Genomic DNA, 26,350 nt, shown 5'->3' with positions numbered 1-26,350 from the left:
AGCGATGTGCGAAGAAGCAGAAGTGAGGCAAAAGGGCAGGGGTCCGTGCCAGGCTAAAAGCAAACCGTAGCCGGCCGGCTCTCCCGTCCATTCTGCTCTCCAATGTCCGCTCCCGGGACAATAAAATGGACTACATCCAACTCCAACGTAATACTCGACGGGAGTACAGAGTTTGCTCCACGTTTGTCTTCACAGAGACATGGCTCACTGATGGGATTTCGGACGCTGCCATTCAGCTAGATGGGCTAACCTTGTTTCGTGCGGACAGAGATGCAGCTGTCTCCGGTAAGACTCGTGGTGGTGGTGTCTGTGTTTACATCAACATGGAATGGTGTAAGAACTCCGTGCTGGTTTCCAGATACTGCTCATTGCTAGTGGAGTTTGTGGCAGTTTGATGCAGACCATTTTATTTGCCACGTGAATTCACCTCTGTCCTTATATTCGGTGTCTACATTCCCCCCAGCACTAATGCTAAGGAGGCACACTGTGAACTGTACGGGGCTATTAGTGAACTGCAGAACGCACACCCTGATGGTCTGTTTATTGTCGCCGGTGATTTTAACCACGCCAACCTTAAATCAGTGCTCCCCAAATTCTATCAGTATGTGGACTTTGCAACGAGGGGGGAGAACGCATTGGACCTGGTTTACACAAACATCCCCGACGCGTACCGGGCAGAGCCCCGCCCCCACCTTGGATACTCAGACCACATCTCTGTTATGCTAATCCCAGCATACAGACCACTCGTCAGGCGCTTCAGACCGGTTCAGAAGCAGGTGAAAACCTGGCCAGCAGGAGCCATCTCTGCTCTTCAAGACTGCTTTGAGCACACTGACTGGCACATGTTCAGGGAGGCTGCAACCGATGGCGACTCTACCAACTTAGAGGAGTACACAGAATCAGTGACCAGCTACATCAGAAAGTGCATTGATGATGTTACTCTGTCCAAGACCATCACTATACGTGCCAACCGGAAGCCATGGATGACCACAGAGGTGCATGCGCTGCTGAGATTCCGCGACTCCGCCTTCAGAGCAGGCGACAAGGCAGCTCTAACAACAGCAAGGGCCAAACTGTCCCGAGCCATCAGAGGGGCAAAGCGTGCACATGCCCAGCTAATCCACAGTCACTTCCAGGACATCACCAATTACAAGACTACATCACCTGACTGTGCAGGTGATGCCTCCCTCCCACATGCGCTGAATAACTTCTACGCCCGGTTTGAGGCGGAAAATGACGTGGCGGCGAGGAAGTCCACCCCTCCTGTGAATGACCAGGTGCTGTGTCTCTCCGTGGCTGACGTAAGAAGAACCCTGTGCAGGGTCAACCCATGGAAGGCTGCTGGACCAGACAACATCCCTGGTAGAGTGCTCAGAGGATGTGCAGACCAGCTAGCAGATGTTCTCACTGACATCTTCAACATCTCCCTGAGCAGTGCCACCGTTCCAACGTGCTTCAAAGCTGCCACCATCATCCCCGTGCTGAAGAAGTCTTCAGTGTCCTGCCTAAATGACTACCGTCCCATTGCACTTACATCCATCATCATGAAGTGTTTCGAGAGGCTTGTCATGAGGCATATCAAGACCCTGCTGCCCCCCTCACTGGACCCCTGCAGTTTGTGTACCGTCCCAACCGCTCAACAGATGACGCCATTGCCACCACCCTCCACCTGGCCCTAACCCACCTGGACAAAAAAGACACATACGTTCGGATGCTGTTCACAGACTTCAGTTTAGCATTCAACACAATCATCCCTCAGAAACTGATTGGAAAGCTGAGCCTACTGGGCCCGAACACCTCCCTCTGCAACTGGATCCTAGACTCACACTGAACACGGGGACCCCCAGGGCTGCGTGCTCAGACCACTGCTGTTCACTCTGCTGACCCACGACTGTGCTGCAACATACAGCTCGAACCATATCATCAAGTTCGCTGATAACACGACCGTAGTGGGTCTCATCAGCAAGAACGACGAGTCAGCTTACAGAGAGGAGGTTCAGCGGCTAACGGACAGGTGCAGAGCCAACAACCTGTCTCTCAATGTGAACAAAACAAAAGAGATGGTTGTTGACTTCAGGAGGGCACGGAGCGACCACTCCCCGCTGAACATCGATGTCTCCTCGGTAGAGATCGTTAAGAGCACCAAATTTCTTGGTGTTCACCTGACGGAGAATCTCACCTGGTCCCTCAACACCAGCTCCATAGCAAAGAAAGCCCAGCAGCGTCTCTACTTTTTGCGAAGGCTGAGGAAAGTCCATCTCCCACCCCCTATCCTCATCACATTCTACAGGGGTTGTATTGAGAGCATACTGAGCAACTGCATCACTGCCTGGTTCGGAAATTGCACCATCTCGGATTGCAAGACCCTGCAGCGGATAGTGAGGTCAGCTGAGATCATTATTGGGGTTTCTCTTCCTGCTATCACGGACATTTACACTACACGCTGTATTCGCAAAGGAAACAGCATTATGAAGGACCCCATGCACCATCATATAATCTCTTCTCCCTCCTGCCGTCTGGGAAAAGGCTCCGAAGCATTCGGGCTCTCATGACCAGACTATGTAACAGTTTCTTCCCCCAAGCTATCAGACTCCTCAATACCCGAAGCCTGGACTGACACCTTGCCCTACTGTCCTGTTTATTATTTATTGTAATGCCTGCACTGTTTTTGTGCACTTTATGCAGTCCAGTGTAGGTCTGTAGTCTAGTGTAGCTTTCTCTGTGTTTTTTTTAATTACGTAGTTCAGTCTAGTTTTTGTACTGTGTCATGTAACACCATGGTCCTGAAAAACATTGTCTCATTTTTACTATGCACTGTACTAGCAGTTACGGTCGAAATGACAATAAAAGTTACTTGACTTGACTTTTGTTATCATCAATAAACCTTTCAATCTTGTCATGATCCTTAATGCACAAAGTGAAAAAGAGGTTCATTTCTGAACGCTGCACAATTCCATTGCACATCAAATCATTAACACTGTTGTTTTCACTCAGTTATTTTCTGACATGTCATTTGTCAATCCGACATGATTTTACTTTCCTGATTAATCAGCCATGCAGGACTTCTACTGAAGTCCATGTTTACCCTCATTGATTCTCCTTGCTACTCAACAAACTCAAGTTAGATATGACTTAACAAATGCATGCTGACTCTACCTGATTAACTTGACCTTTCTAAATAATGATTTTTGTTATCCAATAGAATATTTCCACTAACTTGAAGAACCACCAATATCAGGGTCACAGGCCTGTAATTACTAGGTCTATCTCTTTCCTTTTAAACAGCAGCACTATATTAGCCTCATGTAATACACATAAATTGCTGGCGAAACTAAACAGGTTAGGGAGCATCTATGGAGGGGAATAAACAGTCGTAGTTTCACGATGAGATCCTTGATCAGGACTGCAAAGGACAGGAGGTGGAAAAGGGAAGGAGAAATAAGCAGGCAATCGATGGAATAAGTCAGGGGGAAGGGTGGAAGTAAAGACTGCAGAAGGAATCTAATAGGAAAAAACAGCGCGACCATAGAAGAAAGGGAAGGAGGAAGGAACCAGAGGGAGATGATGGGCAGGTGAGAAGAGAAGGGGTGCGAGAGAAACCAGACCGTAGTTGGAAAAAGACAGAAAGAGGGAGGGAGAGAAATTACCAGAAGTCAATTAGCCTTCTTGCACTCTTCAATGTTGTAGTCAAAGAGAATTGGAAAATAATAGCCTCTTCTTACCTTGTATCCACTGAATGTCTGAAATTTATATCTGACTCTGGATTTATCTAGTTTTAAGACTGTGCATCTCTTCCAAAACTTTGTGTTCTTAATGGCAATCTTCCTCTTTCACAAAGGCAGATGCAAATACTAGTTTAACAGTATGCATGCCTTCGGGCTCCATAAACAGTTACCATTTTTTGTCCATCTTGAATGAGCGAACAGGCTTGAAGAGCCAAATGGCCAATCCCATTCCTATTTCCTATGCTTCTACATAGATTCTTTATTGTTTCAGACTTGTTAATTTGCACTTTTCTGAAAGCAGTCTAAATAATCGCTCTCCTTGTGGGGTTGATAGGAATGGGGTGAGGTGGTGGTGGTGTTAAGATAATGAAGTGAACCACAGACTGTTCAAAGGCTACTGATTGATTGTATTTCAAAATAATAGTGTTTCAGCTTCAACATTATGATAACCTCTTAAACGAAATGCCTATGATGAAATGACTCCTATAAAAGTCAACCATGCGTTCCTCAACTGCCCTACCTTACAACAATTATAATTCTTTCCTTTTGTTGCAACAATATGCAAGAGTATCCACAAGGGTTTGTTGAGAACTAAAAAGACAAGATTTCCCGATGGCCACCAATTTCAATTTGACTTCCCATTCATCAGGCCATGGCCTCCTCTACTGTCATGATGAGGCCACTCTCAGGTAGGAGGAGCAACACCTCATACTCTGTCTGCGTAACCTCCAACCTGATGGCATGAACGTTGATTTCTCTAACTTCCAGTAATTTCTCTCCCTTCCACCTCTTCTCTTTATCCATTCCCATTCTGGCTCTCCTCTCGTCCCTTTTCCACATCTGCCCATCATGTCCTTCTGGTCCCATGGCCCACTGTACTTTCCTATCAGACTCCCTCTTCTTCAGACCTTTACTTCTATCACCTCCCTGGTTCTTACTTTATCCCCCCCCCCACCTGATTTCACCTATTACCTGCCCCAACCACTTTACTGTGGCTTCTTCCCCTTTTCTCAGCCCAAAACGTTTACTATTTATTCCCCTCAGACCTGCTGAGTTCCTCCAGCATTTTGCATGTGTTGCTCAAAAGGTTAATTTTACGAGTCTGTTTTGAATGCTGACCATTTTTTGGTTGGGAGAGCACACCAAATACTCACTGGCTCTTACCGTTCATACCTTCTAAACATTAAAAAGAACAACCAAAAATGTTATGAGGATCACATCTCTAAATTCCAACTTCCTTTTTCCAGAGTAAAATTACCCTCCGGTTTTGCAGAGTCAAAACCTGACAACTGCAAAATTAGTGAAAGTCCCATTATAAGAACATTAACTTTAAACAACTTAAACAAAAAGCTATTGCCATTAGGTTATTCAAAAGTATTATATTTTATTATTGTTCAACGATATGATTAAAACAGCAATTAATCAAGGTTAATTTTAACTAATGATATTTATGAAAATCAATTAATATTAATGTAATCAACATTTTAAATCCATCTTACAAACCTTTGTTGTTCACTCACAGGAGATGACAATCTTGATCCTTTTTTCTCCTTCTTACCAGAAGGTAACTTCGGGCTAGTTTTATGTTTAGACGATTTGCTTGCATTTCTTGGAGATGGGGAGTGTTTATTTCTCACTGGTTCTGGAGATATCTGAGTAGAGAACCATCATATGTAGTCTGAGACATTAAAGTTTATGGCAAAATGAAGTTGTTTGGTGTAGCTCTTGTTCAATAGCAGTCCCTTTACAAGGAGGTACAACTGATGATGATACCAGGACCATACTAACATACAGTAGGTTACTCATAGTGCAAATTTAGTTTGCCATAAGCATCTCATTGAAACAAATTTCACAGGAAGTCAAACACACAGTTCTCTACGTAAACAATATGATTTTTGGACCAGTTATACATATGAATGGCTTTCTTGATTAAGTATATTAAATGCCAAAAACAGGATTTATATTAAAAAACATTGCTTTGAATAGAAATGATAACTTTACTCCATGTGCAGTTTATATTGTTACAGATTTTTTCAGCTATTATCAAATTTCCTTAATAGTTTAGAACTAGAGCAACTTGTGAGTGATGTTCTGTTCTTATTAACAATTATAAGTACAAAAACAAAATGCCTAAAACTTGAAAATATAGCATTTATAGCACATACCAGTTTCCTGTGTACTTGGCCAATATCCAATAATCACTCAGATTATCGGTGAAAATACTGATTTGTGGACTGGCATCAAAATTAGAAAATTATATAAGGAATGGAAACAAAGTGAAAAGAAGGATCTCAGAAAACAGACCACAAAGCAATATCTAACTATTTCAATTTAGTGGCATACACTGTAGGCATCAGTATTTTATAATAGAATTTGCAACAATATAAAAGACATATTAATTTAATAAGCTATACAGTAGTCTAACTGAATGATAGATCACTATACCTCAATTAACCCGTAATCACATCTTGCTCAAAGTTGAAAGGTCTATCTCATCACTACAAATACCAACTATAAAACTTCCATACTTCTATTTTATTCTAATGCTTAATTTATATAAATTAAGTTCAGAGTTGTTCAGTAGAGTTGTTGAGTATAAATATCATTAAACATGTCAAGGATCAAATGTAATGACTTTATTCACTACAATTTCTGGATTTTTGTCAAACCAATTTTACAAACATTAACTCCCTTGCATACTAACCTCCTTCTTGATGACTATTTCCTCTCTTTTTTCCATATTCTCTTGCTCAAGTTTCATCAGCTCTCGCTGTATTTTCTGCCGTTTCATTTCGAGGGACAACTCATGATCATAATCATAGTTAACATCCCCATTATCAGAATCTGTAACACAAATCACCATGAAACCACAGCAGCTATGCCTCAAAAAAATCCTTTGTAATTTTCTGTAAATACTAAAGTTCTCTCCACCTCTCCAAATACGCAGGATTACCAAAATTATGAAGTCATAAATAATTACTTAAAATAGCCAGGGATATTTTGGAGCTTCATATTTATCACAGGCAAGCTAAGTTTAGTTTATCCGCAAAAAAAAAATGTCCTTAACTCTGGTTAAGTGAGTTCTGAGGTTTAGTATGTTTCAAATGGAAAAAGGAAGGAGATAAAAAGGGGAGGTAGTGGCATTGTTACTCAAGAGACATAGTGACTACAACTCCCTGACCTTCGGCATAGTATTGGATAAGGATAAGAAAAGACAGCATGGGAAAGTAATTAATTGAGGGAGGGGCTAATTACAATGGTATTAGGCAGGAACTCAGCTGCAAAAAGGCATTGTGGTGGGATTGTCTACTAAGTCAGTGTGAGTGGAAGTCAGAAATAGGAATAGAGCAATTATTCCAATGGGAATATTCAATAGGCCCCCTTAAGAGCCTCTGGGGCACAGAGGAGCAGGCGGGAGGGAGATTTGGAAAGGTCCAAAAATAACAAACAAGGTTGTTGTCATGTGTGTTGTCAACTTCCCTAATATCGATTAGCATCTCCTTAGTACAAAAGGTTTAGGGATGACAGAATTTGTTAGGTGTGCCCTGGAAGGATTCCTGGCACAGTATGTTGACAGGCCATCTAGAGAAGAGGTCATCCTGCATCTAGTACTAGGCAATGAACCTGGTCAGATGACAGACTTCTTGGGCAAGCATTTTCAGACACAGTGATCATAACTCCCTGACCTTTAGCATAGTCATGGACAAGGATAAGAAAAGATGGTATAGGAAAGTAATTAATTGAGGGAGGGGCTAATTACAATGGTATTAGGCAGGAACTTGGGAGTACAAATAGGAACAGCTGTTCTCAGAGAAATGCACAGCTCAAATATGGAGGTTGTTTAGGGATCACTTGCATGGGGTACTGGAAAGGTTTGTCCCACTGAGAAAGGGAAAGAATGGTAAAAATGATGGTTAACAAGAGAGTTGGAAAATTTAGAAAGATGCATAATTAAGGCTTAGGAAGCAAAAATAACGTAGAGTTCTTGAGAATCATAAGGTAGCCAAGAGGAAACTTTGGAGAGCTAGATGGAATACGAGAAGGCCTTGGTAAGTAGGATTAAGGAAAAACCCCAAGGTATTTTACACATACTTGAAGAACGGGAATGTAGGGTTGCTCAGGGATAGAGGGGAAAACGTGCTTGAAGGCAGAGGAGGTCATTAATGAATATTTCACTTTAAAGGCAGATTTATACTTCTGTGTAGGCTCTACGCCGTAGCCTACGCAAGTGGCCTAAGCCGTTGTGAGCATTTATACTTGTGCGTTGGTGTGTCTGCGTCGCTCTGGAATTCACCGCCAAAATGCTAATTGGCGGTGGGGTTTCTATGCCACTGTGTTGAGTTTCTTTGTGTACTTCACACAATGGCAACTGAAACTGAGCGCATCATGTAGGAGTTGGAGATCCAGCCAACAAATGTTGAATAAGAGTTACTTTTATTGAAATTACTGCAACGCAGAAAAGAGAGAAGACGTCGGAGGAGATTGTGTGTACCATTGAACGGATTGAGGCAGAAGGAGGGTGAATTTTCTATGCTTGTCTGGCCACTGAGAGACATGGACGAGGAAAAGCATTTCAAATAATTTCGGATGCTACCAAGCGGACCAATGACAGTTACTGTGGTCTGCGATGCGTAGTTACATTTTTGGGGAGGTGCGCATCAGGCTACGGCGTAGGGTACACGGCTACACCATACCTACTGCGTAGATTCGACGCAGAAGTATAAATTTGCCTTTAGTGCTCACCAGGGAGAGGAACTTTGATGAATGTAAACAACGGGTTCATGTGCTACAGCATATTGAGGTTAACAAAGAGATAGTGTTGCAGCTTCTGAAAAACATTAGGATAGATAAATCCCCAGGGCCAGGTGGGATATATTCCAGGTTACTATGAGAAGTGAGGGAAGAGATTACTGCTACATAACACAATAAATTCCACAATATACGCCAGTGACATTCAACCTGATTCTGATTCCCTGGGCACAGGAGTAGTACCGGAGGATTAGAGGATGGCAAATGTTGTTCCATTTTTCAAGAAAGCTAATATGGAAAATCCTGGGAATTATAGACCATACATCTCTTACATCAGTGTGGGCAAATATTGCAGAATATTCTTATGGACATCATTTAAGAGCATTTAGAGAAGCACAGACTTATCAGGGATAGTCAGCATGACTTTATGAGGGGCAGGTCGCGCCTCGCAAGCTTGACTGCCTTTTTTGAGGAAGTGACAAAACAAGTTGATGAAGGTAGATTGATATATGTGTTGTATGTGGATTTTATAAAGCAGTTTGACAAGGTTCCCCATAGTAGGCTCATTCTGAAAATCAGATGGCTTGGGAGCCATGGAAACTTGGCTATGGGGATTCAAAATTGGCTTGCCCACAAAAGGGAAAGGCTGGTGGCAGATGGAGTCTATTTTGCCTAAGAGGTCAGTGACTGATGGAATTCTGCACGGATCTGTTCTGGGACCCTTGCTGTTTGTAATTTTTATATAAAACTTGGCTGAGAAAGTGGAGAGATGGGTTCGCAAATGACATGAAGTTTGAAAGTGTTGTTGATGGTGTATAAGATTGTAGGTAACAATGGGAGAGATGGTGCAGTTGGACTGAGAAGTAGCAGTAACCTCAATCTGAAAAAGTGTTAAGTAATACTGGAAGATTGAACTTGAAAACCAAGTATGAGGTTAAGGAAGGAGTCTTAGCAGTGTGAATGAACAAAGGGATCTTGGGGTCCAAGATAGATAGATAGATAGATACTTTATTCATCCCCATTGGGAAATTCAACATTTTTCCAATGTCCCATACACTTGTTGTAGCAAAAACTCATTACATACAATACTTAACTCAGTAATAATATGATATGCATCTAAATCACTAACTCAAAAGCATTAATAATAGCTTTAAAAAAGTTCTTAAGTCCTGGCAGTTGAATTGTAAAGCCTAATGGCATTGGGGAGTATTGACCTCTTCATCCTGTCTGAGGAGCATTGCATCGACAGTAACCTGTCGCTGAAACTGCTTCTCTGTCTCTGGATGGTGCTATGTAGAGGATGTTCAGGGTTTTCCATAATTGACCGTAGCCTACTCAGCGCCCTTCGCTCAGCTACCGATGTTAAACTCTCCAGTACTTTGCCCACGACAGAGCCCGCCTTCCTTATCAGCTTATTAAGATGTGAGGCGTCCTTCTTCTTAATGCTTCCTCCCCAACACGCCAAAGTATCTATCTATCTATCTATCTATCTATCTATCATAGATCCTTCAACAAAGTTGCCACGTAAGTTGATACGAGTGGTTAACGTGTGATGTGCTGGCTTTCATTAGTAGAGGAATTGAGTCCAAGAGCTGCGAGGGGTAATGTTGTAATTTAATAAGAGGTTAGATCATCTTGAAGTACTGTGCTCAGTTCTGGTTGCCTCAAGAAGGATGTGTAATCTTTAAAGAGGTGCAGGGGAGCTTTACCAAGAAGCCAGTAATACAAACTGGTAATTCTTTGACTGTGGGAGGAAACCGGAACACCCAGAGGAAACCCACACAGCTACAAGAGAAAATACAAACTCCTTACAGATGGTGCTGGAATTTGAATTTGAAGCTCCGACGCCTTGAGTTGTAATAATGAGTCTTGTAGGGAAAGCTTGAGCAAGCTAGTGCTCTTTTCTTTGGAGTAATAGAAGATAAAAGGTGGTGTGATAGAGATGTATAAGATTATGAGAGACATATAGCAGACAGAGTAGACAACTAGCATCTTTTTCCCCGGGTGACAATGGCCAATACCAGAAGACATCCTTTGAAGGCAAGTGATGGAAGGCTTAGGGAAGATGTCAGAGGTACAGTTTTTTTTAACACAGAGAATGGTGATTGGCTGGAACACACTGCTGGGGTTGGTGGTATAGGCTGACACAATATGGACATTTAATAGACTCTTAGGTGCACAGATGTAAGAAAAATGCAAAGTATGTGCAGTTTAGGAGGGAAGGGATGGACTGATCACGGAGAAAGTTTATATCAGTCAGCACCACATCATGGACCGAAAGGCCTGTACAAATATTGTTATGTACGTATACCTATGTTCAAATACCATTAGTTTTGGCCTCCTGTAAAAAAGCTAAATATTAAGTGCAACTTGTATTTCTAGATCTCTGATATCTTTTTTCACTTTCAAGAATAATCAGGTTTACCTCCTGATGACACTCAAGTTGCTTATGTTAGCACAACAGTCAGTGGACAGATGGCTTGTATCTGCTAATATCCTAAGGCATTAATTATTTTTCTACTTATTCTTGTTCCTCTATGATTTTGGCCGTGTTGAGAATTTAGGTGTTCTCACTAAAGGTGTACAGTGAATTCTGGTTAATTGGGACACCCTGGGACCAGTATATTTTGGCTCAATTAAGCGCTGCCCCAATTAGCTGAAATTTCATGGAAGTAGTTAAAAAGGTATGAAAAAAGATAAGCTACCACTTAATTGAATTGCAAATTATATATTTAAATGAAATACAGAACAAATGAGAACACTATTAATACTACTATAGTATTTTAAAACTGTATGTTAGTTCCTAATAGCTCTCAATGGACTACCTACATTGTCTTCCTAAATGAAGTCAAAATTTAAAAAAAAACTAAATGACTAAAAATCACTGCTTTTGGAATCTGTGTCCATTGGCCCAAATGGATAGCAAAACACAAGCACATGCAACTGCCGCTATTTAAATTGACTGTTTCTGGCATCTCCAAGCCTGAATACTTAAAAACGCAGTGAGCAAAAATGTTCTGAATTGTCTTACTGCTTATTTTTCGCCAAATGTCAGTAACAAATGTCGTTGCTTTTTGAACACAAACACACACACAACTGACTTTATTTTAAAACTGCTCAAAGCAAGGGGTAGCGTCTGTGGAAGAAAAATAGTAGGACATTGGGCCGAACGTTAAGGGGTTAATGACCACCTTCTAGTATGTGAATTCAAAGTCTGTAATCACTTATCTGCGACTAATGTACACTGCATGCTTGAAATGTGCTTTGTAGATGGGATGGGAAAATAACTATGTCTGTGCTTCCTTGTTCTAAGAATCATCACATGTCTACACTTGAGAAAGCCTGATATACTGTCCTGAAAACTAACACTTAAGAAAATGTATAACCGCTCAAGGACATATAGTGCAACTTTGCTATTGTAACGAGTTGTAGTTGAAGTTCCCTCCTTTTTCAGATTTAAGTGCTTCTTGTCACATACGCCTGGAGTATAAATAAAAGTGTAATCCATTGTTGAGCAGAGTCTCAGAACTCCGCTTTAGGTGTCTGGGCTCTCCATGATATCATGTAATAAAACCCTTTAGTCTGAAACAATTCTCTGAGTTGGCCTCATCTATTCTGTCTGCTGCTCCTGAGATTTTTTTTCCACAACAGCGTCTAATGGCCACACAAGTGCGCACGACTGACACAAGTTAGAAACTGTTCAGCAACAATTAAACAGCATATTTCAAATTCCAAAAGGAATCTCAGCTATTTTCTCTTTTAGTTTTTGTTCTTTAAGAGGTGTCCCAAATAAGCGGCTGCTCCCATTAACCGAGGGCCCAAATAACTGGAATGCACTGTATTAGGAAAATTCTTAAGAATGCTCTGCACTAGATTCACTCGGAGACCCCATCGCAATCTATCTGAAGTTCTTATTCAGCCCAGTGAGTCCTACTTCCTCTTTAACGAGCTAGCACAAAATTCTTACCTCTCTGTCTCACCGTGCAAAGGCATTCTATACTCTACCGAAGAAAGACAAGTAACAAACGTTTAGGGGGAATACAGAAAAAAAAATCTTTTGTGCTTTTTTAAACAATCTCTTTTAATTACACTGTCATAGACTTTAGTATGTCACCTAAGACTCTTGCAAGTTTCTATAAATGTATTATGGAGAACATTCTGACTGGTTGTGTCACAGGCTGGTGTGAAGGCTCCAATACACAGGAATGCAAACGGCTACAGAGGGTTATAGACTCAACCAGTTCCATCACGGCACAACCTCCCCCCACCCCCCAAGCATCAAGGACATCTTCAAGATGTGGTGCTTCAAGAAGGTGGCAGTCATCACTACGGACCCTCACCATTCTATAGGCCGTGTCCTCTTCTTGTTACTACCTTCATTCAATGAGGAGATACAGGAGCCTGAAGATCCACACCCAATGATTCAAAAACAGCTTCTTCCCATCTGCTATCAGATTTCTGAACTTTCCATGAACATTTCCTTGTTATTTTTTTTCTGCAATATTCATTTATTTTGTAATTTATATTAAGTTTATATTTTTACACTATTCTGCTGCCACAAGATAAATTTCACATTATATAACAGAACGATAATATATATGATTCTGACTCAGTACAGCCCGGGAACATGCTCTTCCACCCATGATGTCTGTCATACTATATTTGTTAAACCTACCCACAGTTAGCTTTGTGACAGTCACTCATTCTTTTACAAACTTACAACTGCAATGTTCACAATTAAGTATTATCTGATTATAGGAATAAAGCACAATTTACCATCCCTGCCTGTTTCCCACTCAGCTGATTCTTCCTCACTTTCTGGAGTGCGCTCCTTTGTAATTTTAAGATTAGCATCATCTTTTTTCCGGCGTCTGCTTCTTGAAGCATCCCTCTAAATAAAATAATTTGTTTTAATGTACTGCAGAAAACAAGTATCACATTTATTACGGATTTTTCCTCATATAAATTTGCTACAAATGTAGCTCTTGTATTTAAGTTGGCGAGTTGTGATGAGTACTAAGAGATTTCTGATGCTCAGTGTGGACATGCTGCATGAAAGAGCCTGCTTATTCCTTTATGACTTTATACCTCTATACTGATAGAAAGAGGTCTTAACAAATTTACAAACACTGAATTCTCTCTATCTCCTTCCTCTGCATGTAACTCTCATCTGAAACACAATTTTTTTTGGTCTAATAATACCAAATACCATTTCAACTATTTTTGGTTCTATAGACAAATAACTATGGAATGTTTTGTTTTTATTGCAAAGAGTAATGAGAATAAAAGCACAAAGTTTTGATGTATCTTCATAGGACACTGGTGAGACCTACCTACATAATTTAGGTTCACCATGTTTAATATACATGCACCAAGGCAGTACAAAGATTGGCTAGGTTGTCTTCTGGTTTGAAAGCAACAATGTATAAAGGAGGATTTAAAAGGTTGGAGCTATACTGTCTGAAGCTTAGAATGACAGGATGGACAGTAAGAATGATGGGAGTTATCTCAAATTTGGAAACATAATTTAAGAATAAAGGTTCAGCACTTATGATGGAGATTGAGAAGAGTTTCTTCCCTTGAAGGGGTGTGACTCTTGGGACTTCTCTCCCCCAGAGAGCTATGAAGTGGAGTCATTAAATAAAATCAAAGCAGACATTTACAGATATTTAAACTACAAGAGAGTTGAGAAATATAGGGAGAGGAAAGTATAGCTGAGAGCAAGACTGGATCAGCCACACTTAGGAGGATCCAACTGGCCTACTCCTATTCTCATTTCCTATGCACTTAAATGAGGCTACTCATCCATAGATTCTGTATGGAAGTAGTAAATCAGTTTATTCTACTTGAAATCCTTTTGAAAGAATTACATATCCTTTCACACTACAATTTCTAACTTCAGCAACAATAAACACTAACTAAAATATCTTCAACTACAGCCCAAACTGTTACAACAACCCAATTCTTATTAACTAAAATAAAATTCAGCAAGTTGAAGCTAATTTTTATTTTGTGACATAAACTAATTCCCAGACTTAAGATCATAGTTTAATTTAACTGGAACATTGCTTTTCATTATAAATTTGAAAATGCAATCATTTGTACCCTTGTTGGAGATGAGGATTCATCCTGGGATCTCTTCTGTGGCTCAGATTCTACATCTTGCCTTTTATTCTTCATTCTCTCTCGCAAATCACCAGTTGGTCTTTCTGGAGATCTTCATTTTGACAAAAAAAAGTAACATATTCACAAAAAATAGGAATTCCTTTAAGGGTTTTTTTGCTTCTATTCTTCCACAAAATATCATAAAGGATTGTATACAACAAACACAATAGGCAGTCATAGAGAGAGTTACAGATGTACGATTCACCCATGCACATCCCAGACTTTTAGTTCAATTCTGCAATTTGGATAACTGATTTAGATTGAACATTAACTCTGTACCAAAATGTCATGCACAACCAAATATACAGACTTGATGTTAAAACTTCTTCTAATTCATTCTGGGCCATCACAAAATATTGAACATCATTATACTCTACAAAATTTAATACGCAATATGAAAATTAAAGAGTACCATAAATTCAAGCATATTTATAACTAAACATATCATAAATAATTGTACTTTTCTCTACTTAACTGTGATTTAAGTCCATTAAGATATGGACACACAGAAGTGCGAATGCTTTGTGGAAGTTTTAATTCATATAAAAATAAAAGCTGGATAATTAAAGCTGGAACATCTAACATTACAACCAAGTTAATTAATGCATGTGCAATGATAGTTTTGTATGTTTGCTTGATATCAATAAAGTGTCTTGCTAATGATTCTATTGCAGCTCAAGCAGTATTTTGTTTCAACCATGTATTTAAATAAACAGCAATGCCGAGTATTTATCCAAACATTTCATTCATAACATACATGATCTTAACGTGAAAAAACTTCAATATTATGTTTAAGAATATAGAACATAAGAAATAGGAGCAGGAAGAGACCATCTGGTCTGTCCAGCCTGATCTCCCATTCAGTAAGGTCACAGCTGATCTGGCCCTGAACTCAGCTCCACCTACTTGTCTTTTCCTTAAAACCCTCAATTCCCCTGCTATGCAGAAACATCTATCTAACTGTGCCTTAAGTATATTTAGTGAGGTACCCTATACTGCTTCCCTGGGCAGAGAATTTCAGATTCACCACTCTCTAGGGAAAGCAGTTCCTCCTCATCTCCATCCTAAATTTATTCCCACGAGATTAGAACCACTAGTTCTAATCTCACTTACCAGTGGAAACAACTTTCCTGTCTCTATCTTATTTAACCCTTTCATAGTTTTATGTTTCTGTTAGATCCCCTCTCATTCTTCTGAATTCAAGCAAGTACAGTCTCAGGCAACACCATCCCTCCTTATAGACTAACCCATCATCTCTGGAATCAACCCGATAAACCTCTTCTGCATCACCTCCAAAGCCAGTATACCTTTCCTTGTGTAAGGTGATCAGAACTGCATGCAGTACTCTAGGTGCGGTCTCACCAGTATCCTGTGCGTTTGTAGCAAAACCTCCCTACTCATAAATTCAACCCTCTAGAACAATGAAGGCCAATATTCCATTTGCCTTCTTGACAATCTGTTGAGCTTGCAAACCAGTCTTGATGACCTCACATTTATCAATGTTGTACTCCATCTGCCACAACCTTGCCTATTCACTTAAACTATCTATATCTCTGCAGACTCTCCACCCCCTCTGCACAATCTGCTTTTCCATTCAATTTAATGTCATCAGCAAAGTTAGATATGCTACAATCAGTTTTTTCTTCCAAATTGTTAATGTATATTCTGACAGTTGCAGGCCTAAACACCAACTTCTGTGGCACTCTGCTCACCACTGACAAGGTTTAGATAAAAAATGTGTAAAGGCAATTTTGTATTTAAAAAGCCTTCTAACAAATCCCAGACCAAAATAAATCACAACTCATCATAAATTCGCCTGACATTATGGTCTATTTTAATGAGTTTCTGTTTTGCTTTATATTGGGTAGCCTTCATCCAAATGACAATATTTTATGATCTGCCAGATTTTATCATTAGTGAGATAACGGACTATAAAGTAGAACATCACATATCTCACAAATGAGCTTTTAAAATTCTAATGCATGGAAGTTGAATTGTTCCTTATATAACAGATATCATAGCTCTAACAAAGTTTAAAAGCTCCAACATGAAAATACATATATTGCACATATTACATACACATTGGATACTGGTAACAAAAAAAATTCAAAATTGCAAGCCTCCAACTCATTTGGACCAGCGGCAAAAGCAAGGTATTCAGCCACCCTCATGGATTGTTTAAAAAAACTAGTTCCTTTCACATGAGAGGCAAGGTCTGCATTCAAGGACTTGTCATAAATTTCACTGTACACAGGGACGATAAGACTCTATGAGATCATAAAATCTATTTTTAAATCACAGCAACATCACCTTGACATCATAAAATACATTGCAACATACTTGCAAGAACATTAATTCTTACATCTGTTTATAAGAGTTAAGTATTAAAATGCAATGAGTTGATGCTAACAAAGAACCTATAACACTGGATAGCCTTCACCTAAGTTACCTCCTAGAAATCTCCCAAAGCACATTCTGAATTGTCAGATAATGCTGGTAATCTGTACTCAATTAGTTTCAAAATGTTAGATCCACAATTTCCCAATCACTCAATGACACTAGTAGATTGGGGAAGTTTGTCTTTTCTCCACTGCAATGTGGAATTTTTATTTAATGTTAAAGCTGCATTGTCATACAAGATGTCGAGCAACCATACCAAACTGGAAGCACTAAGAAATAGAAGCGGGGTAGATTGCAGTCCCCTCATGTATGACTTTCATAAGATTTTCCCTCAATACCACTTTCCTGTATACACCTTATATCCATTGACTCTCTTAAGATGTATAAAATCTATTGATCATGGCCTTGGTCAGTCACCCAGTGTATTCAAGCACCCACAGATCTCCTGAATAGAGAATTCCAAAGATTTACTATCTGTGGGGTGATAGATTTCTTATCTCTATCTATGATTAGTGGTTCTGGTCCCACTAGGGAAAACTGTCAATTCATTTAAGAATCTTGTTCATTTGGATAAGGACAACCCTATTCTTCTAAGTTCAAGGGTATAGATTCATTCTGCTTAATCTCTTCTCATACAATAAACTCACCAATTTAATAATCAATATTTCTGATGCAGTGTCAGCTGGGTCTTAGATAATTAGAAAATGCAGTCTCTGTTCTTATACGCAAAATGCTCCCTTAATAGTCTCTAAAAATTGGTTATTAATACACAATTCAAAAGTCAAGGTCCCATCTATCATTAGATTTTCAGGTAGTAGTATTGGAAATGGCGCAAGAAAGTGGCGCTGAAGTAAAAGATTTTACTGAATAGCAAAGCAAACACATGGTGGTTCCTGTTTTTATTAATTATGTTTCTAATTCTTTCTTATTGCACAGTTATAAAGTGGTAATGACATTCAGGACTGTGAAAAGCTCTTCTTGCGGAATGTGGTAAGACATGAAGACCTCCAGTATACCCAGACAACACCTGCAAAAAGTGCAGCCAGTTGCAACTTATTACAGACTGCATTAGGGAAATGGAGCTGGAGCAACTCCAGATCATTCGGGAGGCTGAGGAGTTGACTGACAGGAGATATAGGGATGTAATTAGACTGAAGGTACAGAAGACAGGTGACATCAGAAGAGAGGAATGAGATAGGCAGCCAGTGCATGATACCCTTATAGCCATTGCCCTCAATAAAACGTATATTGGTTTGGATACTGTTTGGTGCCATAACGTAGCAGAGTGGTATTCTCAGGATTGCTATCCGTGCCACAGGCTAGAAATAGGAAGATAATACAGTTTCACACGTGGCTAAGGATATAGTGCAGGAGGGAGGGTTCAGATTCACAGATCATTGAACTCCCTTCCAGGGAAGGTGGGACTTGTACAGATGGGATGGTTTGCACCTTAATTCGAGAGGGATCAATATACTTGCAAGAAGTTTGTTCTGGGGGGGTTGGGGGGGGGGGGGGGGAGAGGTTTAAGCTCGAGCTGCAGGGGGCTGGGAACCAGAGTGCCAGGGAAGCTAGTGGTGGTTGTGGAGAAAGATGATGTTAAGCCTAAATACAAAGATAGGAACTGTAAGGTTCAGCATGGTGGAACTAATGTTCTGACATGCATCTATTTCGATGTAAGGAGCACTGTAAGTAAGGTAGATAAGAGAGCATGGATACTCACATGGAATTATGATACTGTAGCCATTAGTGAGACTTGGTTGCAGGAATGGCAGCTCAATATTCTGGGGTTCCATCGTTTTAGACATGATAGAGGGGGAGGAGTGGCATTACTAGTCAGGAAAAATGTCATGGCAATGCTTAGACAGGACAAACTAGGTACTGTCTACTGAAGCTATATGGTGGGAACTGAGAAATAAGAAGTTTCAAGATAATTATGGAGAAGGATAGGACTAGTCCTCAGGTTGAGAAAGGCCAATTTTCTTGGCATCATAAAGGATCTGGCAGGTATGGATGAGGTTAGGTTGTTTTCTGGGAAAGGTATGCTTGGTAAGTGGAAGGCCTTCAAAAGTAAAGGGTCAATCAGCATGATCATCTATGCTTGGAGCCAAAGGACAGGGGCAGATCTTAAATGAATTCTTTGCATCTGTATTTACTTGGGCAACAGACACGGAATCTATAAAGCTGTGGCAAAACTATAGTGAGGTAATGAACCATATCCAAATTGGTTGCTGCTTTGAGGTAAATTAGGGTGGATAAGTCTCCACGGCTTGACAAAGTGTCTGACTTGAACCTTGTGGGAGGCTAGTGCAAAAATTACAAGGGCCCTGGCAGAGGTATTTGAAACGTCCTTAACCACAGGTGAGGTACTCCAAGAAAGACTTCAAGAATAAGCCATGAAATTACAGGCCAGTGAGCCTAATATCATTATTGGGTAAGTTATTGGAAAGTATTCTTAGGGATGGAATATATAAATATTTGGATAGATAGGGCGTGAGAAAGAATAGTTAACATGGCTTTGTGTGTGGTAAATCAAATTTAACCAAGCTTTTAGAGTTCTTTGAGGAGTTTACCAGGAAAATTGATGAGTGAAAGGGAGTGAATGTTGTCTACATGGTATTTAGCAAAGCCTCTGACAAAGCCCTATATGAGAGGTTGGTCAAGAAAGTTTACTCTCTTGGCATTCAGGATGAGGTAGCAAACTGGATTTAACACTGGCTTCTCAGAGCGGTGCACGGAAAAGTGCTAGGTCCATTGTTGTTTGTTATCTACATTACTGATTTTGATGATGTGGTAAAAATGAATCAGTACATCTGTGGATGACACCAAGATTGAGGGCACAGTGGACAGTGGATATCTAGCAGCTGGCAATATAGCGATAGAATTTAATGCAGACAAGTGTGACATGTTGCACTTTGGGAGGACAAACCAGGGTAGGACATATATAGTGAATTCCAGGGCACCAAGGACTGCAGAGGAACAAAGGGATTTGGGAATATAGATCCATCATTTCTTGAAAGTGATGTCTCAGGTAGATAGAATCATACAGAGAGCTTTAGGCACATTAGTTTTCATAAATCAGAATACTGAGTATAGGAGTTGGGATATATATTTAAGTTGCATTAGACTTTGGAGAGCCAAATTTGGAGTATTGTGTATATTTCTGGTCCCCACCTACAGGAAAATAGTAATAATATTAAAAGAGTACAGAGAAAATTTACAAGGATGTTGCCAAAAAGAGTTGAATTGGTTAAGACTTTTACCCCTGGAGTGTAGATTGCAGGGAGATTTGATAGAGGAGTACCAATAGATAGGATAAATACAAGCAGGCTTTTTCCATTGAGACTAGGAAGACTAGAACCAGAAATCATAAAGGTGAAAGGTGAAATATTTAATGGAAACCTGAGAGGGAATTTCTTCACTCAGAGGGTGGTAGGAGTATGTAACGAGATGCTAGTGAAAGTGGTGTTTGCAAGTTTGATTGTAACACTTAAGAGAAGTTTGGATAAGCACATGAATGGGGGGGTACGGAGGGTTGATGCAAGTAGGCAGAATAACAGTTTGGCACGGACTTAATGAACTGAAAGGCTGCAGTGCTCTCTGACTCTATGTTCTTGAGACAAACCTACTGCTCATTCCTCCTTTAAGATGCTCTCAAAACTTATCTGCTGCTTAAATTCTGGCTGAGTTCTTCTAGTATTATCCTCAGGTTCCAGGTTCTTTGGTTTTATTTGTTTCTTAAAACTTATCTCTTTGTCTAAGGTTTTGATCATCTTTTACCCCTTTATGACGGCTTGGTATGTAATAACACTTCTTTGAAGAAACCTGGGTCATTTTACTGTATTAAGGGAGCTACAGTGGTGCCAGAAAGTTTGTGAATTAAATAAATAACACAAGAAATTATACTTGTTCAATTATTTATTGAGAAAAATGATCCAAAGTTACATGTATATGTTGGAAAAATGTGAACCTCTGGGTTAATGCCTTCTACAAAAGCTATTTGGAGTCAAGTGTTCCAATCAATGAGATGAGATTGGAAATGTGGGTTGTAGAGGTGCCCTGACCTATAAAAAGACAAACAAAGTCAGGTTACTGACAGAGCCTGCTCTTCTCAAGAAAGATCTCTTGTATACCATGCCTTGATCAAAGCAACTTTCAGACGACTTTAGAAGAATTGTAGAGATGCATGAAGCTGGAAAAGGCTACAAAAGCATTTCTAAAGACCTAAGAAAAGTCAGTCCACAGTAAGAGAAATTGTGTACAAATGGAGGAAACTCAGTACTGCTGCTACTCTCCCTTGGAGTGGGAATCCTGCAAAGATCACACCAACAGCACAACGTGCAATGCTGAAGTAGGTGAAAAAGAACCCAAGGATAACAACTAAAGACCTGCAGAAATCTCTAGAACTTGCTAAAGTCTCTGTTCATGTGCCCACTATAAAGAAAACACTGAATAAGAATGGTGTTCATGGAAGGACACCATGGAGGAAGCCACTGCTCTCCAAAAAAAAACATTGCTGCACGACTCAAGTTTGCAAAGGACCACCTGGATGTTCTACAACACTTCTGTGACAATATTGTGTGGACGTATGAGACAAAAGTTGAACTTTTTTCCAGAAATGCACATTGCTGTTTGCTGGAAAAAGGGCACTGCACACCAACACCAAAACCTCATCCCAACTGTGAAGCATGGTGGAAGGAGCATCATGGTTTGGGGCTGCTTTGCTGTCTCAGGGCCTGGACTGCTTGCAACTGTTGAGGGAACAACAAATTCAAAATTGTATCAAGACATTTTAAAGGGGAATGCCAGGGTAGCAGTCCATCACATAATAGAAGTTGGATAATGCAACAAGACAATGATCTGAAACACAGGAGTAAATCAACAACAGAATGGTTTAAAAAGAAGAAAATTTGTGTTTTTTTGGAATAGCCGAATCAAAGTCCTAAACTTAATCCTATAGAAATATTGTGGAAGGACCTGAAGCAAGCAGTTCATGAACGGGAACCCACCAAATTCGCAGAACTGCAGCAGTTTTGTAAGGAGGAATAGCCTAAAGCTCCTCTAACCCGATGTGTAGGACTGATCAACAGTTACCAGAAATGTTTGGTTGAAGTTATTGCTGTACAAGGGAGTCACACCAGTTACTGAAAGCAATGGTTCACATACATTTTCCAACAATTACATGTAATATTGGATCATTTTTCACAATAAATAAATGTAACGAGTTTAACTTTTTTGTGTTATTTATTTAATTGTGTTCTCGTCATCTAGTTTTATGATTTACATGAAGATCTGATCACATTTTAGGTCATATTTACGCAGAAATAGAGAAAATTCTACAGGGTTCACAAATTTTCTAGCATCACAGTAAATAAAGACCCTTTGAGACTGTTTCATCAATTGACAATGTCATAATCAATCAATCCCAGGTCCATCCTCATATACTATCTCCAAATCCATCAACTTAACTTTTTTAAGGTGCCTGTCAGTTGTAATGCCATTAAACTTATTCCTCATAGCTCAGAAAGCAAATTAAGATTAACATTTTAAAAATTATATAAAGTGCTAAATGAAAATTAGAAAGAACAAGGAAAGGAAATGTATATAGCTTTACAACAGAATTACTAAAATCACTAAAGCTCTTAAAAAATCAGTTATGTTTTACCTTCTATATGTAGTACTGTATCCTTTACCTCTAGGGGAGGATCCATGAGTAAACCTACAAGTGTTCCCATATGGACAATGACCAGTTTTCATCCAATTACGACATTGTGTCTAGGTTAAAACACAGGGAATTTTTAATCATACAATTGTTGACAACAATTTTTAAAAACATGTTTACCCAATACAGTACACAGAGCTTGCACTTTCTATAATTTTAAACACAAAATCCTCTGCCTCATGGACATGGTAAGATAATTTTGTGCATAGGTGTTAAAATTCATTACAGATATTCAGATGTCTCTCTCCTTCAGTGCACAATTCTTGAGACAAATATTTAACAGGTTACTTACTGAGTGTGTTGATACAATAGAACATTCACAGAGTTGCATATGCTTAAGAGAGCAAACAACTAATGAAAGCATTAGTCAAAAAGATAAAGTAACATATCTGAACTAAATTGCTAAATTTGAGTTTATATAAATATTTCTAAATTAATGTAAAATTACAATGCAAACTGTGATAAAGTTATAAAATTGCCAATTAAAATTCTGTTGAAGGCACAGCTAAAGAGAATTCAAAGTCAGTACAGCACCCATCAACTTTCTCAAACTCCCCATCCCAGGTGCTGATTTTCTAGTTTTAACAGAATTCATAGTAAAATTTAAAGCTGTCAAATATTCCATTAACCACAAAGTACTGTAAAATGAAAAAAATACCACCTAAAAAATTACTATATCCCAAGGTAAATAAAGTAATATTTTTAGAAATCATCTGCAGCTATCTTGGAACTTATATTATCCAAGGAATGACTGTTAACTTCCAGCTCTAATTAAGCCTGACATTATCAACTGTTATAAATAGAATTAAACAAATTTTAATAGTCATCAGGCCAATTTTACCTTTGATCTGGCTCATCAACTAACATTAGAAACTAGATACTGCTCACATAGGATTCTGAAAACTAAATAGACATGTGCTTCCCTCTTGCTCCTGGATCATGCTTCATATTTAATAGCTGTCAAACAATAAAAGCATTTTTCAAATTATTAACTTTAATTAAAATGTATTGCAGAAACTGGCTACTAATACTGCGAACAAGCTGTTTTGCTTCCATACAATTTCATTTGAAATAAAAACACAGCTTTAACAAAATACTTGCTCTAAAGAAATGAGAATGGCCCAGAATTGGCTCACTCTCTTAGAATAAATATATTCTGAAAATAGTTTCTTGAATTTCATTACATTATGTCATTTTTTGACATTAAGTTAAAGTAGCAAATACAGAATCATTTACATTCACCCATTAGATATTCCAGTACTAAAGGTTTTGCGGGGAGGAGTGATGAGTAACTATGTGTGTTATACAAAACCCTAGTTTTAGAGGAATATATCCACCAACCCTCACAGCATCTTAATTTAATTAAAGCAACTCACACATTTTCTCTGTTTTGAATATAAAATGAATCTGATTCAGAGTGCTGCCTTATCTAGGAAAATTAAAACTTCTGGCATGTTTAGAAACTAAGGAGGTAAGATCTGATTTATAATCATTTGTGCAGGTAAGAATTACAAAACTTCAAATCATTGATGAAAGCCATATTTTGTTAAAATTATTATGATGGTACAATTAAAAATTCCTAACTATTTAATATAGCTATGAAAAGAGTATATATGCGGATCTGAAAACAAATTAAGAAATCCTTAGCGACTACAATAAAAATGGTTTAAAGTTAACAAAAGCAAAACTTTCATATATCAAAGAATGGAATTTGGATGACTTTGCTGTATAACAGTGTGTCACGTACAGATTATTTGAATGTGAATAAAAAGACAAAGATCTTTAATGTAATATTGAATGCCAATTTTCTGAATTAATCTACAGTACTTCATAAAATTATTTCTCCGCAATAATCTTGTATTGATTAAAGAGTACACTTATATTAAGCATATGTTTGTTTTCATTGCTAATGAATGGGAATAAATCATTTATAGATATATAACACCTGTTTTATTTTATTCAATTAAATGTTACTTGGAAATCAGCAGGATGAGTTTTTTTAAAAAAGTGAATTAAGTTAATAAAATGAACATGCATCCACCAACAGTGTTTACCCAAATGACACCAGAGCAAGTTGAGAGATCAGTTGTCAAATAATCACAAAATCCAATGTGCCTAACCAGGGCTGAGCCAGCTACAGATACCTACAGCAATGGTAGCAGTCTAGGTGAGCTGGTAAAATCACAGATTCTGTTACCTCACTTTTTAACTAGTTCAGTTCTTTCTCTACTCCACTTAGCAATCTAATTAAAAATATACTAAACCATGGCATCAGCCAAGATTCAAGCGTATTACTACTAGTCTATCAATAACAATGACAGATTATAGTCGTTTTCTAAGCAGTATGTTTGAAACCCATGAACACACAACTCCACTGCTAAATTTTGAGATAGCCTGGTTGCATCTCTAAAACACTGGAAATCATTACACAATAAATGTGTACCAATGTTAACACAAATTTTACGGGAACATTTTTGATCTCATTATAAAGGTATGGCTAAAGGTCTATATGCTTTTGGGCCAGAAGGTATAATTCATGTACTCACAAAATAAGCAGTCAAATAAAATTAGTGCTGAGAAGGTGACTTCGAAAATCATACTAAATATAAGAGATGAACCGCCAGGCACTATACAATATTGTACAGTACTTGACATACTGTATTTTTGGAAAATATATAAAGCACATATGCAACAGAATATTCGAGTATAATAATGAAAATAGTGACTTTTGACACTAAATTTTGTGGACACTTGACACAGCTTTAGTATATAAATTTCAAAACTTTCTCCTTTCCATTAAGTCAGTAGTGCCTCACAACCATCACCCAAACTTAGCCTTCAGTTTTAAATTTTTGTAAGGAAACATTTTTCAAAAATAACAGAATGGGAAGAAATTTTATGTTGATCATTCAATAAGGTAGTGATAGGATTTAAGAAAAAAGGATTGGTATTAAAATATACAACATACATAAAAAGTAATGATTCACTAATATCAGTAATGAATCATTAATTCACTATAATTTTTGATGTTGCAATTCACGCTTCATTTCAATGCGTCACATCTGAACCTACTCATGAAGTGCAAAGTAAAAACACAATATTTTCAAAATAATTCAAAGCATAAGATGTTCAACACATATTTTCCATTTTACCTTAAAATCTGAACTCCAGGGAATTGAGAAACACAAGTATAACTCAATGTACTTTTGTGAATTTGGCATCAAGGTGATATACTATTGGAACCATTTCCCAATTTTGGTATTGGTTTCAAGTACTTCAAGATTTCACATACCTTAGAAGGGGAGTATGGCCTGTTCAAAAAAAGTGTATTGCCATTTCAGAGAATAATCCTCTGGGATAAAAATGGAATTTTGTGTACTTCCTTTCCCACCAACTATCTTGTTTTCTCAGTGAAGACAGCTGCCAATTGATCTGAAGTTATTTTATTTAAATCCGCAGCCATGATAAAATGGGAGTTACAGTGGAGTTCATGATATCTCAAACATCGCAGAACCTAACTCCTAGATCATTCTTTAATTCTCAACTGCTAACCACAATTACATGGCAAAAGATATTCTCTAAATAATGAAGG

The 26,350-nt window shown here is 38.7% G+C and overlaps 1 protein-coding gene across 6 annotated transcripts in view; it reads right to left on the bottom strand.

The window, feature by feature from the left end:
- The window catches only part of LOC140727954 (zinc finger CCCH domain-containing protein 13-like), a 119,145-nt gene that overhangs the window by 69,942 nt on the left and 22,853 nt on the right, over positions 1-26,350 (bottom strand). For 5 of the 6 annotated variants that reach the window (XR_012098975.1, XM_073045961.1, XM_073045963.1 and 2 more), the window contains 5 exons: positions 22,702-22,811; positions 14,580-14,691; positions 13,251-13,365; positions 6,430-6,569; positions 5,229-5,377 (listed from right to left, as the gene is read on the bottom strand). Coding sequence is in view for 5 of the 6 variants with exons in the window: in XM_073045961.1 (XP_072902062.1) it covers positions 5,229-5,377; positions 6,430-6,569; positions 13,251-13,365; positions 14,580-14,691; positions 22,702-22,811 (626 nt within the window). In the remaining variant the exon portion in view is untranslated. Of the gene's footprint in view, positions 1-5,228; positions 5,378-6,429; positions 6,570-13,250; positions 13,366-14,579; positions 14,692-22,701; positions 22,812-23,599; positions 23,621-26,350 lie in introns of those variants that run through there. The other variant, XM_073045966.1, reaches the window with a different exon arrangement.

The sequence above is a fragment of the Hemitrygon akajei genome, chromosome 5 (genome assembly GCF_048418815.1).
Source record: "Hemitrygon akajei chromosome 5, sHemAka1.3, whole genome shotgun sequence".
In the NCBI taxonomy this organism is placed as follows: Eukaryota; Metazoa; Chordata; class Chondrichthyes; order Myliobatiformes; family Dasyatidae; genus Hemitrygon; species Hemitrygon akajei.
This window is presented reverse-complemented; position numbering and strand designations above follow the sequence as displayed.